This window comes from Ascaphus truei, chromosome 3 (assembly GCF_040206685.1).
Source record: "Ascaphus truei isolate aAscTru1 chromosome 3, aAscTru1.hap1, whole genome shotgun sequence".
Classification (NCBI taxonomy): Eukaryota; Metazoa; Chordata; class Amphibia; order Anura; family Ascaphidae; genus Ascaphus; species Ascaphus truei.
Genome location: NC_134485.1, coordinates 275211275 through 275231110, shown reverse-complemented (window position 1 = coordinate 275231110; position 19836 = coordinate 275211275). Strand labels below are relative to the sequence as shown.

General features: G+C 40.3%; 1 protein-coding gene across 2 annotated transcripts in view; it reads right to left on the bottom strand.

Moving 5' to 3' along the window:
• ABCC4 (ATP binding cassette subfamily C member 4 (PEL blood group)) overlaps window positions 1-19836 on the bottom strand; it is a 356776-nt gene that overhangs the window by 230293 nt on the left and 106647 nt on the right. For both annotated transcript variants that reach the window (XM_075590857.1, XM_075590858.1), the window contains exons 7-10: window positions 17985-18110; window positions 16156-16405; window positions 4162-4269; window positions 482-571 (exon numbers count right to left, since the gene is read on the bottom strand). In XM_075590857.1, coding sequence (XP_075446972.1) covers window positions 482-571; window positions 4162-4269; window positions 16156-16405; window positions 17985-18110 — 574 coding nt within the window. The remainder of the gene's footprint in view (window positions 1-481; window positions 572-4161; window positions 4270-16155; window positions 16406-17984; window positions 18111-19836) is intronic.

The window sequence follows — 19836 nt, the reverse complement described above, 5'->3', positions numbered from 1 at the left end:
CATTTGGGTACTATAAAGACATTAGACATTTTTTTTAATACATGTACATAAATTATTTGTATCAAAATGGCTACAATCACCTACATTTAAATGATAAAACATGCTAATGCCATCGCTTCACTTTGGCCCTTTGTCATTGCTTTTTGTTTTTAACGCCTTCAAACAAATGTTGTTTTAACCAGAGAATCTCCAATGAAGAAAATACAATACAACTTACTCAAAAAATCAATGGGTAAGGTAAACAAAGCTTACCATTGGGAGGACAACAATGACCATGACAAAAAAGTAACACTCAAAGCAGTTTTCTCTGGCACGCCATCACCCATGTGGAATGCATTTGCACAATGTAAATACATGTTCTCTTTCACCAGAAGCTCTCTGACTGACTCTGAATGCCACTTACAAAAAGTATCAGCATTTTCATTATACTATAAAAAAATCACGGTTTGGGGCTTTGCAAAGAGAAAGGGCCGATACTCACTTTTCCTGCTCCGACTGGTCCGATTACAGCCAGCAATTCCCCTGGTCTTACAGTGCAGGAGATATTTTGAAGTGTTGGCATTTCCAAGGTCTGTAAATCAATGCAATGTATCATTTACTAGGGATTTTTTTTTTTATGTTCCCTTACAATTCTACTGGCCTTAATTAAATGGGGAAAAACAAACAAACCGGTTAGATATATGTGTACTGTAATAGGAGCAGCCATTCATGAGGTCTCTATCGGAGTGGATCTGTGGTCCCCTGACATGGGGATCCCTCATTCCCAGAGAGATTACTCCTTTTGTCTGCAGGAAAATAATATTTCCTCATGGACAGAAAATATCTTCTTTGTAATTCTCAACCCAAGGCAGCCAACAGAAAAATGTCACATTGACATTGCAGCTTTATCCTTGTGACCCAGCTGCCATGTTTGTTGTTTTTTTTGCATAGACAACCAGCAGAAAAAAAAAATAACAAAGCTCTGGAACCAGGGGGTCTCCAGATGTTACGGGACTATGGATCACCTCTGGTGGACCCCCTGGTGCAATTGTTAATATACTTTGAAAAGTATCCAAGTATGAAGAAAAATATGTTCTAGAAAGTGGCTTCGCAAACGTCAGAATTAAAAAAAAATTAATAATGTAATGTTATATATATATATATATATATATATATATATATATATATATATAATATATCATTAATATATGAATTTGATAAAAAGTCAAGTATAAAGCACTGTATATTGCAGGAGTGTTTTGAACTGTTGCAAAAATAAGAATACAATTACATCAACTGTGGATATTTCCATCGAAGGAAAACAAATCAAATCTAGTTGAAGGGTTCCTCTCAACTATACAGCAGTACACCAATATATTGTGGCAATCCATAAGTTAGTCAAAGAGTAATAACATTGAGGGGAGCATGCGCAGCACCAATGAGGGAGGAAGCTGACAGAGTAGCTCCGTTTGCGGCCAGAGTTTAAAGAGAAAAAAAATGGGTCATTAAACAGCCTGATTAGGACACTAAACACTCGCAGCAGCTACAGAAATAAATACAGAAGAAAGGAGGGAGGGGAAAGATAAAAGCACAAGAAGCAAGTGAAAGTTTCACTCACCAGAAGAATCATGAGGACTGCAAAGATGGCGGAGGGCAGGATCTTTACAAAAACATCAAAACTCTCTTCCAAAATGAACTGCAAATAGCATTGAAAGAAATTGGCAGGGAGGTGACATCCTTGGGCCAGAGAACAGACACCTTTGAAGCCACAATGGATGAGCTCATTACTAGAGTGTGAGCTCTTGAACAGAGTCTCCAAAAATCAAACGAAAAGAGGCATCCTCTGCTCCTGCCAATTGTGTGAGGTTGGTGGTACGATGGACCAACGCCAGAGTAAACCACTCGGCTCCTAGGCCGGCGCGGTACTGGTATATATTGTTAATTGTAAACAGTACTAAAATCTTTACCCCGGATTACACCCACCCAGATATTCCCAGATCCCACTCCCACCCCCTAGATCTGGGACCATATGTCAGGTAAGCCATATAGAACACCCACAAGCTCATATTGAACCCCCAAAATAGCCACAACATATATATAAGCGTATAAGTGTCACAGAGGAGTGCTACTGAGCATGGCAATATACATTTAAAACCAGAGACGAACATGAAACACAGACAGAGCTCAATGCACTCCATAGCATCTCCCATTCTCAGGGGACCGTGGGGAAGCGGAGACCAAGGAGGTAAGGGGGGAACACCCCCGCTACCATCTCCAGCCCCGCGCGGGGATCAGGGAGAGAAGGGGGGGCACCCCCACTACCATCACCTGCGCCGCGAGTATCGGGGGAAGCGGGAAGTGGCGCGGGACCGGGGAGAGAAGGGGAGGGACACCCCCACTACCATCAGCCGCCCGGCGAGTATCTTGGCTTGCAGGGAAGGAGCAGAGGGGCCAGAGGATTAGAGTACTTACTCTGCAACATATCTCCGGCCAGGAAGAATGGCCGCTCGTTGGGGGCGGGCTCATATAGAGCCTGGCCGCGCGCCCACAAAGCCTAGGAGCGCGCGCCAATCAACAGTCAGGTAGGGGGAGTTTTTTTTTTTTTCAGGCAGCGCGAGCAGGGAAAATTTTTGCGCGAGCAGGGAAAATTTAAAAAAACAAACACGTGTGCTGCTTGGGCCAATATTTACTCGCCCGGAGGTTAAATCCACCCACCCCGGGCGTGTAAATGTATAGGATTGTCGAACACTGTGTATGTATATACATACATACATACATACATACATAATCAAAGGGTGCAGTATAGTGTTTTTAAGTCATCTGTGCATATATAATTTCTGAGTGTTCCTTTTAAGATAATAAAACAAATAAAAATGATAACAGTAAATGATGCCACATTATAGCTTTAATTTTAACCAAAACGCCATTACATATACATTTCTTCAAGTTTCCGCACACAAAAAATGTTCTTCAATATTCATTACCGTTGTGAAGGTGCCAATGTGCATATAAGACTAGTGCTCAATGGCTCAGTTCTCCTAAATTCAGCTAACAGATCACTGTGTAAGAAGAGTCTAATTACAATTAAAATAAATGTGCCATTCAAGTGAGTAAAGAGCTATGTTTAACAAGCTGTTTTACGCCATGAGAACCTTTACAGCCCTTAACCCTTTGCATGTCGGAGGGGCCACGCCGTGATCACATGACCGCTCCTCTGGAGTGTTCACGTGATTGTGACATCACTGGTGAGGGAATGGAAGAGGAAACCTGTCCTGTTCCCCATTTCACTTCTGTGCAATCCCAATCTTCCCTAGAAAATGGGCAAATAGCATATGAGGTACCTGCTACATCATGAGGCCCTGGAGTGCCAGACCTCTTGACTTGCTAGCTATGTTAAGGGTCATCCAAATAGTTATTAAAGAGTCACATTTACAAAGCAGTGCTTAAAGTATCTAATGGAGTAGCACTGTTTCATAAATGTGGCCCTAATAGTTTATCACTAAAACTGTTTAGTGAACGAGAAAATCTTGTCATATTTTCTAACCTTCTTTGAATACATTCTCCCACTCACTGACTGCTATTAGTACAAAAGGAAGAGTTTATGCTATTGAGTAGACAAATAGAGGTTATTGCATGCAATTACAATTCAATAAAGATTTGATAGGCACAATAACCGTACCTTCCTTGCACAGTAAAACATAATGGTCAATAAAAAAATCCTTACAATCACGCTGCTCAGAACACTTTGGACCACCCAAAAACCAGAGCCAATCATCACTACCTTTACGTTACAAATATTTTCATTTACCTGTTTCAGGGTACTGTATAAATTAGCTTAAAAGCAAAAACTAACAAAGGTCACCTCCAAAACCACCTTGCTTCCATATAGCACCAAACCTGTTAGTACTTGTGAATTATATCATTGGAAGCTAAATTCTGAAATATTGAAATGAGTTAAACAGACTAGTTCTAGCTATATGTAATGTAGACCTTAAATCATATTATTCACATCAATGTGTGCAGTATTTATGCAGCTTATTTGGGAAGCATGATTAAAAACAAAAACACTTTCAAAAACATATTTTGACACCATTGAGAGCTACACAGCAGTGAAATAAAATATATTTCAGGAGTGCGATTGCAAAAGACACCTTCTACATAAGTATACATGCTGTTTCTTACTTTGTCCCAGTGACATGTCAAATCTTGAATGTGCACCAACAGGTTTTCCTCATTTTCCTCTGGCTGTTCTAGGGACAGCTTTGAAACCTCATCAAGCAATAAAAAATTCTGTAATTAAATTAATTATTAATGAGTATGGCGAAAAAAATCTAAATATTCATGCGAGGAGGCTTTATTAAAAAGTACTATGTAGAGATATATGGGTGTGTAGCACTCCAAAAAATTGCAAATAAATGCGATACTTGCGCAATGCCGGAGCTCCTGGTTCAGGGATGGCTATCTGCAGCAATCCAGGTATTCAGCAACAAGAAAGGTGATCCAGGGCTACACCGGTTTCTTTAGGAAAGAATTTATTCAAGATACACAACGTTTCGGCCTCAATTAGTTCTTTGTCAAGTGACTGGTAATGAACAAACAACATAATGTCCCATCTATATATACCTCCAAATTAGTTAAACAGGTGAGCAAACACACCCCCCCCACAGCAAACGCTGATCACCCCATGTGTGTCCTATAAGCATCATGTCCATCCTCCATTGATAATCCGGCAATGATGTCATCATTGCGCATCCATCTTGGTTGAATACTGTGGTCTCACGATATCTGCCTCAGTGACATCACAGTGGGCGGTCCTTCAAGTGCCTTTGTGGCCGTAGCAGCCTCGTCCTATGGTTGTCTAGGGCATCCCCCTTTCGTGATGTCATCGTGGGCGGTCCTAGATGCTCCCTGGAGTTTAAAGCTGTATCCTCCTCTGTCCCAGCGCCGTGAAGCATTGAATAGATGCTAATTCAGGCATGAATAGCCCCTTGTAGTGTTGAAGCACATTGGGGATTTCTTGGGCGGGTGGGGGGGGGGGGAGAGACACGGCTGGTCAACTCACGAGGTTAATGCGACACATGTAAATAATGGAGGAATTAAGGATTAATAGATGCATAGGATGAAATGAAGTGAAGTGAAATAAAACATCTATAATATATACATAACAATGGAATAGATCTGCAAACACACTAAAGGCAGCAACAGCAGTATAAAGGTAATAAGCCAACAGAACGGATAAGCTGGGTTAAACTCTTGATGACATCAAGCAACGTTTCATATCACTGGGACACAAACTGACTGATATAAAACGTTCTTTTGAGAGGGACGCTACTCCTAAGCCACCAAAAGATGCCTCTGAACGCATCAATATTGTCAGTAAATATACAACACTAAGCAGACATATACAGAATAGTATCCATAGACATTGGGGCATCCTGCAGATGGATGAGACTCTTAATACTTATCTGTCTGTCCAAACCGAGATTTGCGTACAAGAGAGGTCCATATCTCCGTGATATGCTGATTCGTGCTGATAGCAAATATTACACCAACGCACATTTTCTCAGTTCCAGGTTGTTACAAATGCCATAGCTGTTCAGTGTGTAATAGCTCAAACACAGGAGACACGTTTAGTCATCCTCACACAGGTTTCAAATATGACATCAAGAGAAGAATTACATGTACTTCAACGATGGTAATTTACATCATTAAATGTCCCTGTGGCCTCATATATGTAGGCAAAATGAGCAGAATTCTCAAAACCAGATATATTGAGCATCGCAGCAAAATTAAAAATCAGAAAGAGGAAACTGCACTCATTAAACACTGTACTGAGTTTAAGCATAACATATCATCTCTTAAATTAATGGGGATCGAACAGGTTACTAAGTTTCATCCAGGGTCAGAGAAAGACAAGGTACTCCTACAAAGGGAGGCGTACTGGATGTTTACCTTTGATACTGTATTCCCAAGGGGTTTAAATGACTTTTTATCATTAAACTGCTTTCTAGATAGGAGATGACACTTGGTGGCTTATTACCTCTATACTGCTGTTGCTGTCTTTAGTGTGTTTGCAGATCTATTCCATTGTTATGTAGTTATTATAGATGGTTTATTTCACTGTGCACTCATTTCATCCTATGCATCTATTAATCCTTTATTCCTCCATTATTTACATGTGCCGCATTAACCTCGTGAGCTGACCAGCCGTGTCTTCCCCCCACCCCCCAAGAGATCCTCAATGTGCTTCAACACTACAAGGGGCTATCTATTCAATGCTTCACAGCGCTGGGACAGAGGAGAATACAGCTTTAAACTCCAGGGAGCATCTAGGACCGCCCACGATGACATCACAAAAGGGGGATGCCCTAGACAACCATAGGAGGAGGCTGCTATGGCCACAGAGGCACTGGAAGGACCGCCCACTGTGATGTCAGTGATGATGCAGATATCGTGAGACCACAGGATTCAACCAAGATGGATGCGCAATGATGACATAATCGCCGGATTATCAATGGAGGATGGGCACGATGCTTATAGGACACACATGGGGTGATCAGCGTTTGCTGTGGGGGTCTGTGTTTGCTCACCTGTTTCACTAATTTGAAGGGATATATAGATGGGACATTATGTTGTTTGTTCATTACCAGTCACTTGACAAAGGCCTAATTGAGGCCGAAACGTTGTGTATCTTGAATAAATAATTTCCTAAAGAAACCCGTGGAGCCCTGGATAATCTTTCTTGTTGCTTTATTAAAAAGTCAGCATACTAATCCTGCCAACAATTGTCATGACAATTCTTTCACTATGATACCAAATTCACAATACAATGGACATCAAGACACCCGATTTTGGAAATGATTAGCCGACGACAACCATGGCTGATCACCACCTGAAAGTGAGCTAACACGGGTGGGGGGGAAAAGAAGCTCTCAAAAACATCCTGAACCATACCATGTTTCTGTGATTTGAACACAACTGGAATACCACCCTTGCAGTGAACACATGTCCCAATGTAAGACCACCTGTCTCAGGCAGATCTATTCAGACTGATTGGGAAATGTTATTGCCTGAAAAAACTGAAATTTCACACCACCTATTTCCCTTTGAAATACTGTGCTTGTCTCTTTAGTCACTGTTAATTACACCTTTACCAATCTAGAGGTATGATTTTGCTATTTACTACTAATGAGTAAAAAGAGTTGAAGACCTTTCATTTTATTTGGCAGATGCTGGAGTGCCAGTGCTGTCATGTCTAACATAGATAAGTTGGTTCCTCTTATTGAAATGCAGCTTTAATAATCAGCACAGAAATTTTGAATATAGGCCAGGAAAAATGTAAATAGAAGTGGAGTGCTTACATTATATAATTACATTCATAGTAGCACCATTTTTGTTTAAATAATTTTTTTCATTATGGCTTAATTGTAACAAAAGATTCAGTCACAGATCTTTTTACACATACGTCACAAAAAGGAATATTTTAAAAAAAGCCAATAAGTATTTCATGCAGTGATATTTGCACTGTATGACACCGTTCAAGAATACACTTACCTTATGTAAGACATTGGTCTTTATTCTGCAAGATGTCGTAAGTACAGATAACGAGGAAAGCCCCATGGACTTTAATGGGGCTTTTCCGGCACTAGCACGTCATCCTCGCTTATCACACGTTACAGAATAAGGACCATTGTGTGTCAGGTACTAAATTGAGCAACAGTACTTGAAGCTCCATGATATCAAAAATCGAATACAAGGAGAGAATGACTGCACAAGACTATTTAGTAATACTTTTCACAGTTCATGTGCTCCAATGCCTCTTTGTTACCAGAGGGCTTGTGAATACATAGGGAAGCATTAATACATTGGGAGGCGTTAATTCACTGGTAGTGTAGGAAGTTCTCTCACCAAGATTAGTAATGTTCATTAGATAGATGTTTTCATGCTCAAACGTTTGTGGGTGCGTATCTGGTGGTAATTATGCCAATAATTAGTACAATTTAACCATACATTGTGTAGAGTCCTTCCAAAAGATCCAACACTACAGTAGCTTAAAAATAGTGTGACAATAAGCACAAAACCATACCAAAATAATAGGTTTTTGGGCATTGTTTCTGACCATCAAGACACACATGAGGAAGCCTGAAACCGCTTTCAGTACTGTATTGGCTTTTTTTAGAACCATTTTAAACAAGACAATGTCCAGGCGACTGGCACTCAAGAACAGGTGCATCAGAAACAAAGAACTCAGGGGCCAGGGGCACAAACAAACATTGCTGGTTACAAAGTACCAGCATATAAAATATATGCAAGCTGTGAATTATTAAGAATTAAACGTCATGCCAATTTGAACTGCAGAAAGAGCACAACTTATTTGATTCTGATAGAATTGTTTTTGAGTGCGGTCACTTGGACATTGTTTTGCATTTGACATTGATGCACCTTAAGGCCTCGGGCATGGTCAGTATTTAGGCGCTGACCTGTGCTGAGGCGCGCTGCTGCTCGGCAGTGAGCCCCTGCCGCCGCAATGAGAGCGACTTTAGCAGGGGCTCGCGCACGCTTCCGCAAGCGTGCGTCTTATGAAAATTTTTCATTTTTGCGCTCATGGGAGCGCAAGGCCGGTCATGTGAGCAGCTCGCCCAATTAGGGCGAACCAGCTCAGTGAAGTCACTGGCCCGCCCCCTGACAGCGCGCTAACCAAGGCTAGGGAAAGAACTCGCTTTCCCTCAGCCTCAGCGCGCCTCCGTACGGGCTGAGTCACCATGGACTCGGCCTAATAGTGAAGGTACATGACCAAAGCAACAACAAATCTACAATTACCACTTTTTTCCCAAACCAGCTAGTGAGTGCCAGTATTTTTTTCTTTTGTATTTATACAATAACAGCTTTTATAACTCTCATTGCAAACAAACCATTTCAGAACAATTTGTAAGACATAATTAAAAAGATACGAAATCTAGTTCTAGATTATTGGCACCAAAGTTAAAAGGGCACTGTCATTTTCAATAAACCCAAGTAACAGTGGCTCAGTCATTCCAGATCTAAACACCAGACGATTCTAAGAATAACGTGTGGCAAGATGAGCAAGCAGCAAACATTTTTGGTGAAGCCTCAACTGGAAAAGTCAGACACTTCTTATATTACATATAAAAAGAGATTAAGATTCACATTCTAAAACCCAGTCACTAAAAAGCAGAAAATGAACTGGTTTCACAAATCAAGTGAGCAGTGACTGCCTGTGAAGCAACTTGTGGTCAGAATTGTTTACAAAGAGATTTATTACTCGATATCTGGTAGCTTATAAATGTAGAACGAAAAGGAAAAAAGGGGGAGCAAAGGATTAGATGGACCTATATTAACATTACTAAGATGACTTCATAGCATATCTAGCTGTTTAATAAAGGTGGGGTGACGAAATGACAGTATATGGTAATCCAATACTCACACGGCCCTGTGTGAGCACATATGTGTAAGGGTATCTTGTTCCTGGTATCCACTTCTTAGCCCAAATGTTGTTCAGATGGAAGGGGGGGGTTTAGAAAAAATAATAATACACTACTTACACGGCCATGTGTAAGCTCAATCCTGGGAGAGAATAATGTGGGGTTGTCTGATGGACCCGTCCGTGGTACTTCCCGTGGCAACGTATAATCAGCTGCTTGCGGGCAAAGTAATTGCTGGCGGTTCCCCTTCCCTCACACGTTCCAATCCTCCCCCCTCCCCGATTCAGGAAACGGGGATGCGTGGGGTAAAATGATAGCAGGGCGTCAGTTACAGTCTTCAATTAAATGAGCGTTTTATTAAACATTTAAACAGAACAAAAGACTCACAGAATAATGTTTAGAGCACCCCGTGGCACTCCGATCAGCGTGGCTGCAGGTCGCCTTCCAGCTGCGCTGTCTTCCGTATCCGGATTCAGAAGTGATGGAAACTTCTGACGCGGCTGTGACTGCAGTCTGCTTCCACTTGCTACGGATGCCTCCAACGTCCAAAATGATGTGGTGAATTAGAGCAACGCGTTTCGCCGTTCTCGACGGCTTCCTCAGGCTGTGACTGCAGTCACAGCCGCGTCAGAAGTTTCCATCACTTCTGAATCCGGATACGGAAGACAGCGCAGCTGGAAGGCGACCTGCAGCCACGCTGATCGGAGTGCCACGGGGTGCTCTAAACATTATTCTGTGAGTCTTTTGTTCTGTTTAAATGTTTAATAAAACGCTCATTTAATTGAAGACTGTAACTGACGCCCTGCTATCATTTTACCCCACGCATCCCCGTTTCCTGAATCGGGGAGGGGGGAGGATTGGAACGTGTGAGGGAAGGGGAACCGCCAGCAATTACTTTGCCCGCAAGCAGCTGATTATACGTTGCCACGGGAAGTACCACGGACGGGTCCATCAGACAACCCCACATTATTCTCTCCCAGGATTGAGCTTACACATGGCCGTGTAAGTAGTGTATTATTATTTTTTCTAAACCCCCCCCTTCCATCTGAACAACATTTGGGCTAAGAAGTGGATACCAGGAACAAGATACCCTTACACATATGTGCTCACACAGGGCCGTGTGAGTATTGGATTACCATATACTGTCATTTCGTCACCCCACCTTTATTAAACAGCTAGATATGCTATGAAGTCATCTTAGTAATGTTAATATAGGTCCATCTAATCCTTTGCTCCCCCTTTTTTCCTTTTCGTTCTCCTATACCTTGAGGGTTTGGATACCCCTCTCTGGGGTCGAGCAGAGGAATTCATCGCAAGCCACGGATTGCACTGTGAAAGACTACATCCATTGGTTTTGGGATAAGTATTTCACTTTATTCTCTACCCTGTACTAATACCTTAAGGTAAGCGCCCGGTTTTTTGCCTGCATTTAAGCTTATAAATGTAAGCAGATTTCTTAGAAACTACCTCAAAACAACTTTTTATGAGGCAAGGATGACACTCTTTTATTTTGGCATGTGTGGAGGATTGTCTAATCGTCATAATAATATATATATTTTTTTAATTCACTTTGCCAGCTTATTATTTCACTGGCTTGCAATATCTTTAGCATTTACAAGATCAATATATTTTAACAGTAAAATGTTAATGATTCAATTAAATGTTTTAACCACATTAGGAGTAATCAAGTTACAATTGCTTACATGTTTGTCTCATTCGTATTACCTATAGTATATTTTCCAGCCATGTCATTGCCCTTTTATTATTGCTATTACATTGGCCATACTGAACTTTACTATGGAAAAAAGGTTGAAGTCGTACAAAGGAAAAATAATCGTGTACAGGCAACAAGTTTTCCCTTTTCTGTTAATTTTTTTCACTTGAATTTGTAACCTGCACTGCGATTACCAGGAACATTTAGGTACTTCATAATACTTTATATTTGAAGTCTAGGCAAACGTTGCATAGAAAGCCTCTCAATTTCCATCATTCTTTCTGTCCTTTCGTGTTTATAAGGGTGTTTAGCAAGCACATTGCACGACAATGACATCAGCTGAAACTACAGTAGATATTAAAATTGGATAGCTATAGTTTTGTTTCAGTAACAACATCTGCATAGGAAGAAGGGGGTAGGATGGTCCGTGGTTCACAGCAACTTCAGCAGCCAACGCATGGATGTCTAAAAAAACTTTATTGATCGCTAGCAGCAAACATCAGGCAACCACTCTATCATGTTTCGTCCAGGCTATGGACTTTTTCAAAGAGTGCTGATAGTGTATGGCAGCCAAATAGATATAGGGAGTGGTGAGTGTATGCCACCAATAGGAACAGGGAACGTATTTAAACCTCACCTGTGGTAAATTAATCATTAAAGTGGATAACTATCTCCACAACAATCCCCATAGCAATGGCTGCACAACAAGGTATTTACAACATACACATGAGAAATCTTAAAAACAAAACAGAACATATAATGGATAAATTTAAAAACACAACTACTGATGTTTTAAGTTACCAGCATCATTATTATTATATAAAGCTATATCAATTAATGGAAGTATACAGATGTATAATAAAGGATTTCATATATCTAGTACTTATAAAGCATTTTCAGTATCAAGATTCACCTTAAAGGGATATAAACATTTTATCAATTTATTCACATAATTCATATCCATGGATACAGTGGCAACCGCATAACAGACGGTAACATCATATGTCACCTCCCAGATCACAATGTAATTGGGTGAACACTGTGAACCCACCCCAAAACTTAGCCATTACCCCATCAGAAAGTGTTTCAGTTCCCACTCCTGATTGATGCCGGCCGGATGGAGTGTGTTCAGAGTGTACACCCAATACATTTCCTGTTTATTTAATACCCCCTCTCTATGGCCTCCTCTAGCGTTACAAGGGATATGTTCAATTGCCATATAGGAAAAGTTAGCTATTCCCCCTTTAGGGCATCTGGAGAAGTGTCTGGGGACTGGATGAGATACATCATTCTTTTTAATAAGCCTGACATGCTCGGCAATGCGGGTCTTGACTGGCCGAATGGTTCGTCCCACATACAATTTTTTGCAACCACATCTCAAAAGATAAATGGTATAGGATGTATTACAATTCAAAAATTCTTTAATAAAATATTTTTTTCCATTGATGTCAGTTTGGACAAATTTTGTACTATGAACATATTTACACATGGAACAATTTCCACATGCAAAAAAGCCTTTAGGAATACTACCAATTCTTTTAAGATCAGTTTTAGTTTGAAAGTGACTTGGCGAGAGGTGCGATGCTAGTGTCTTAGCCCTACGGAATGAAAATTTTGGTCCCTTCAAGGTAAACTCAGCAATATCCTTATCAAGGGACAGGGTGTGCCAATGTTTATGCACAATGTCGCATATAAGCTTGGATTGGCGACTATAAGTGGTGATGAATAATGGACTCATATCACTATACTTGCTCTTAGATTGTATGTACCCTTTATGATGTTTGTCTTTTTTCTTTTGATCAAGGATTCCAGGGCGATCCAAAGTCATAGCGTACTCGTATGCTGTCTGGATATCTGTATATTTGTAACCCCTGGCTTGGAATCTCTCAAATAATGCTTGTGACTGCAAAGAGAAATTCTCATCATCAGAACATATCCGTCTCAACCTTACAAATTGGGCTCTCGGAATACTTTTGATTAAAGATTGTGGATGACAACTTTTGGCTGACAGTAGTGTGTTCCGGGAGTTTGGCTTGCGAAATATGTCAGTTTGGATTAGCATGTCATGGTCTATGTAAAGGAGCAGGTCCAGATAGTTAATGCAATTTATATTTTGTTCATAAGTGAATTTAATATTAACATTATTGATATTAAGTGTATTTATAAATGCTACAAGTGATGATTCATCGCCGTCCCATATAATAATGAGATCGTCGATGAATCTTTTATAGTAAATAATTTGTGAGCGATAAGAATTATTACTGTGATATATGTATTGTGCTTCCCATAACCCCATGAATAAGTTTGCATATGATGGTGCAAAACTTGTGCCCATTGCAGTGCCTAATAATTGTAAATAAAAACGTGAATCAAATAAGAAATAATTGTGAGTTAATAAAAATTTAATAGATTCTAATAGAAAAGTGCAAAGTGCTTTGCACTTTTCTATTAGAATCTATTAAATTTTTATTAACTCACAATTATTTCTTATTTGATTCACGTTTTTATTTACAATTATTAGGCACTGCAATGGGCACAAGTTTTGCACCATCATATGCAAACTTATTCATGGGGTTATGGGAAGCACAATACATATATCACAGTAATAATTCTTATCGCTCACAAATTATTTACTATAAAAGATTCATCGACGATCTCATTATTATATGGGACGGCGATGAATCATCACTTGTAGCATTTATAAATACACTTAATATCAATAATGTTAATATTAAATTCACTTATGAACAAAATATAAATTGCATTAACTATCTGGACCTGCTCCTTTACATAGACCATGACATGCTAATCCAAACTGACATATTTCGCAAGCCAAACTCCCGGAACACACTACTGTCAGCCAAAAGTTGTCATCCACAATCTTTAATCAAAAGTATTCCGAGAGCCCAATTTGTAAGGTTGAGACGGATATGTTCTGATGATGAGAATTTCTCTTTGCAGTCACAAGCATTATTTGAGAGATTCCAAGCCAGGGGTTACAAATATACAGATATCCAGACAGCATACGAGTACGCTATGACTTTGGATCGCCCTGGAATCCTTGATCAAAAGAAAAAAGACAAACATCATAAAGGGTACATACAATCTAAGAGCAAGTATAGTGATATGAGTCCATTATTCATCACCACTTATAGTCGCCAATCCAAGCTTATATGCGACATTGTGCATAAACATTGGCACACCCTGTCCCTTGATAAGGATATTGCTGAGTTTACCTTGAAGGGACCAAAATTTTCATTCCGTAGGGCTAAGACACTAGCATCGCACCTCTCGCCAAGTCACTTTCAAACTAAAACTGATCTTAAAAGAATTGGTAGTATTCCTAAAGGCTTTTTTGCATGTGGAAATTGTTCCATGTGTAAATATGTTCATAGTACAAAATTTGTCCAAACTGACATCAATGGAAAAAAATATTTTATTAAAGAATTTTTGAATTGTAATACATCCTATACCATTTATCTTTTGAGATGTGGTTGCAAAAAATTGTATGTGGGACGAACCATTCGGCCAGTCAAGACCCGCATTGCCGAGCATGTCAGGCTTATTAAAAAGAATGATGTATCTCATCCAGTCCCCAGACACTTCTCCAGATGCCCTAAAGGGGGAATAGCTAACTTTTCCTATATGGCAATTGAACATATCCCTTGTAACGCTAGAGGAGGCCATAGAGAGGGGGTATTAAATAAACAGGAAATGTATTGGGTGTACACTCTGAACACACTCCATCCGGCCGGCATCAATCAGGAGTGGGAACTGAAACACTTTCTGATGGGGTAATGGCTAAGTTTTGGGGTGGGTTCACAGTGTTCACCCAATTACATTGTGATCTGGGAGGTGACATATGATGTTACCGTCTGTTATGCGGTTGCCACTGTATCCATGGATATGAATTATGTGAATAAATTGATAAAATGTTTATATCCCTTTAAGGTGAATCTTGATACTGAAAATGCTTTATAAGTACTAGATATATGAAATCCTTTATTATACATCTGTATACTTCCATTAATTGATATAGCTTTATATAATAATAATGATGCTGGTAACTTAAAACATCAGTAGTTGTGTTTTTAAATTTATCCATTATATGTTCTGTTTTGTTTTTAAGATTTCTCATGTGTATGTTGTAAATACCTTGTTGTGCAGCCATTGCTATGGGGATTGTTGTGGAGATAGTTATCCACTTTAATGATTAATTTACCACAGGTGAGGTTTAAATACGTTCCCTGTTCCTATTGGTGGCATACACTCACCACTCCCTATATCTATTTGGCTGCCATACACTATCAGCACTCTTTGAAAAAGTCCATAGCCTGGACGAAACATGTTAGAGTGGTTGCCTGATGTTTGCTGCTAGCGATCAATAAAGTTTTTTTAGACATCCATGCGTTGGCTGCTGAAGTTGCTGTGAACCACGGACCATCCTACCCCCTTCTTCCTGTGTCATCATTTCCGGAGGAGCACGCTGACGCCAGCTACACTAGAGGAGGAAGCCGCTGCAGAATTCCCTGCACCAACAGGGACGGCTTTTTCGTGAGTACTCTTAACCTCCACGCGGTATTTCAGGGAGATTATTGAGGTGGTTAGTGCCGGGCTGTGATTTACTTGGGGGCGCCCCCTAGGGAGGTGTCCCCCTGTACCTCTATCCGGCTTACTATTACCCAACTCCCTGTTCTCAATACCGGAGGCTTATTGTTTCATTAATCATTGCTGGGTCTCTCTTCAATCAAGTTGCCAAAAAGTGTGTGCACTACCTGTTAGCAGCCTCGGTATACTGGGTAATTCCAAATTCTCCAACATCTGCATAAACTAACAATTCTTATTTGACCCCATATAAGATAACTACAGTACAATGACACACTAACAGGTTGATAGATAGGTAAGTTTATATTTTTTTTTAAAAATCGCTGTGATGACATCTCAGTTTTCTTTTTGGAAAAATTTCAGCTCTTATGGTAAATAATGATAAAGTTTTGAAACCTCTTGCACACACTGTACCTTGATCCTCCTTATGCTGACCTTTGCCTCAGATACCCTCTCAATAGCTGAGGGGAAGAAGAGAGTGACAGTGAGTCTCACTGCACCATACAGGGACACTGCAACAAAAACTCGACTTGCAGAGATAACATTGCCAAGCAGAACATATGTGGTGAATGTCACAAACACAATGATTTTGTTTGCAACAAAGAACGATGCCAAGTTGATTCCTCGAAGGTAAGAGCTTTGAAGGACCTTGGCGATCTCCTTCCTAAAATAAAAGATTGCACACAAAAAAGAAGATACATTTTAGCCACACAGCATGAAGACCACCTCATTGTATTCTTGTGAGTGATTATAAGTGAAATCAGGACTCCTGTACTTAACTAAAGCTACTGTAAAATGACTGCTATTTTTACTGAACCAATATAAATATTGAAAAATTAGGTCTGTATGAAGGTGAGCAATCAATACTAAGAAACTTCTTTACCCGGAGCCACACACATACACCATAACATTTCATTTCAGTAGGCAAACTACATCAAACTAATATTTAAGTTGATTGGGATTTTTTGTGTTGCATCAAGAAAATAAGTAACACAAAAATCCCTATGGGATCTTGTGCATTCTATCTCCAAGTTTTTGCTAGACAAATTCCCTTTTGGGGTAGAGAGCTACAGTAGTCTCACAAAGAAATCCAAAGGGAATTGCCTTGATGCCTTGAAAACTAAACCACATGTTATCAACGCAAATACTCACGGCTACTAGTCCTGAAGTTCAGCCAAAACTGGACTCAACTTCCAGTCATTTTAAAGCCACAGTACCTTTTCCATGTTCTGAAGATTCAGTTACATTATTGTTATACATCAGAGAATTTACTTTAACTGGGCTCTAAATCTTTATTTCATACTAATTACTGGCTTCTTGGTTTTGTCTTCCTTTTGATAACATACATGTAATAGGGTTAGAGAGAACAAACTAAACTAATGCTTAAAAACATTTTTCTTTGGATATCTAAAAATAATGAAAATGTAATAGCCGGCAACAAAAAATCTAAAATGTTCTCCATTACATACACAATCAAACAAGAATTGTGCATTAACGCCTCTCATTATATTATGTGTGCAGACACACCCTTTTTTTCTATAGTTTACTTAGAGTTCAACCCAGCCTATTAAAAGGGTTTTTCCATTTAAATGAAATGTCCAACTGTCCATTAAATTTTCACACTATATTTAGTGTCAACATTTCTACGAGTATGTACAGTATTTGTTGTATTTGATTTGTGAAGGTGAAGTCGAGATGTGCAATTGTGAGCTGCCCAAATAGTTCTGTGGAACGGCCTCTATCTAGAGCAGGAGTTGCAGGTTTTAAGGATATCCCTGCAACAGCACAGGTGGCTCAATCAGTGCTGAAGCAGAGATATCCTGAAAACCTGACAAGCTGATGGCCCTTGAGGACTGGAGTTGGCCACCCCTGCTCTAGAGCAGGGGAGCGCAAACTTTTTGAGCTGCACCCCCATGCCTGCTCCCCCTCGCTCTTGCGCCCCTCTTACCTGGTTTGTCGGTGTCAAATGTCACGTGACCCCGTTGCCATGGAGATGGAAGCGTGACGTCACTCCACATGACACCGCAGCGTCATTTGACGCCACGTTGCCATGGTGACGCGTCACAGCAACTTGTCTGAATCAAGGTGAGTTGCAGAGGCCTCACGCGATCCCCCGGCATTTACTTTAAATGCCATGGGGGAAAGGGCGGAGCCTCTGCAAACGCCCGCCCCCCCCCCAAAAAAAAATCCCACACCCCGACCCCCACTTTGCGCACCGCTGCTCTAGAGCATTAAATACCTACTTCCTTATATCATTGACCAGCTCTGTGAATGACTGCTCCCAAGCATACATCTTAATTATTCTCATCCCGGATATGACTTCATTCATTATTCGAATTCTGCTGTCTGTGATGGTTGCTACCTTGCCCCTTTAAAAGAATAAAGATACATTAAATCTAAAAAAAATAAAAGCAAAACAAAAATTCAACTCTCTGACATGGTGGACTTTATAAACATGACCTGCAATATATCCCACTTCCTGACAATAGATTTCATTAGACAATAGAGAACTGTAAATGCAATAAGGAAATGTTACAGTCGTGTTTTTTTCCTTAGAACCTAGACCACAAAGACCGCCTCATGTTTATGAAAATTCCCCATGCTTTTAATGACAAATTAATATATATATGTTCTCCTACTACTAAATTATGCATTTATGGAAAGTACATTTGTAAATAAATACATTTTTGTGGGACTACAATTAAACCCAAAAGAGAGTACAAGTGGCAATAAAATTAATAAATACATCACAATTCTAGACAAAGTACATCAATAAGCAAATTATTCTTCTCTACCCCTGCATGAAATGTAGAGAGAGGCAAGAAAATAAGTGCGTCCAAAAAAATGGAAGAGAGAAATCCAAAGTGGGAAAAACAGGATCACAATAGGGAATTGTCATCACAGATGGTTGTTTGAGCCGGGGGACTCCTGAATTGAGAATGTATTTTTCAACGTTTTATAAGGGAAGTACCACAGTCTGATAGGATCACGTGGGAGCGGGTGTCACGGGAGACCAGGTATTTACACCTTTTTACCGGGATCATTTACGGAGCAAAACAAGTTAGTAAAACAAATTGTCATTTATTTCCTTGAAACAGACGTACACACAGTGGATTACAAAATACAGAAGAAAAACACACTTACTGAGGGTCTGGGCTACAAAACTGGACTTTCCTAGGTGAAACAGAACATAAAACAAAGTCTTTAGGTTGACCTGGACTTGCCCCGAAATGTCCTGGAACTCAAATTGGTATGAAGTTCCTGACGCCACCGGTCCCTTTCTTCCGGAGATGCAGAAATCCCTTGACCAGGAGTTAGTCCCAAACGTCCTAAAACTATTTTCATCTTGCAATCCTGGCTGCGACCACTACATTCAATTCTCAGAACTTGGCCGCAAAAAGTGGGACAGAAAATATTTTGACCTGAAATATCTGAAGCCGGCTCGCTGCTATTTCTGCAAGAGCATCATTTTGGACATTCAAATTTGCCGCTGCTGTTCTTGCACTTAGAATACGCTCTCCGGATTGGCTGAGGGTTTCTTATAGTATTTCAGCGTTCATTCATGAAATACTACTGCCAATCCAAGCATGGGGAAAATCCTACCAGTCTATCAGAGCGCTGCCAGTCTATCTAAGCCGGGCAAACGTGGATTCAGAATATGACAAGGGAATGCGCCAACCTGGCACCTCTGCCACTTCTCATGCAGAAGCCACCCACAGAGTTAGGCTCCTCAAAGTCTGGGCTGGGGAAAATAGTGGTCCGATGACTTCAATTCATCCCATGACGTGGGTACTTGAAGCTAACTCCGCTGCCCAAATGGCTTCCACACCTGGCAACCTCTGAGGCTTCCATGTCCGGGACCCGAGTAGACTTGATGGCACCAAGCTTGGTAGACACATGGTCTCTTGGAACCGTGGACCTGGAAGCCCCCAGCTCATATACAGTGCACAAGTATTTGTACACTTTAAACATACCTGTCTAATAAAATATACTTTATACTGTTATACTTTCCAAGTCTTTTGGTTATGAGGGATAGAATTAGAATCTGCACTTATATTCCCACTAGTCATTCCCCACACACTGCAAACCTGGCTT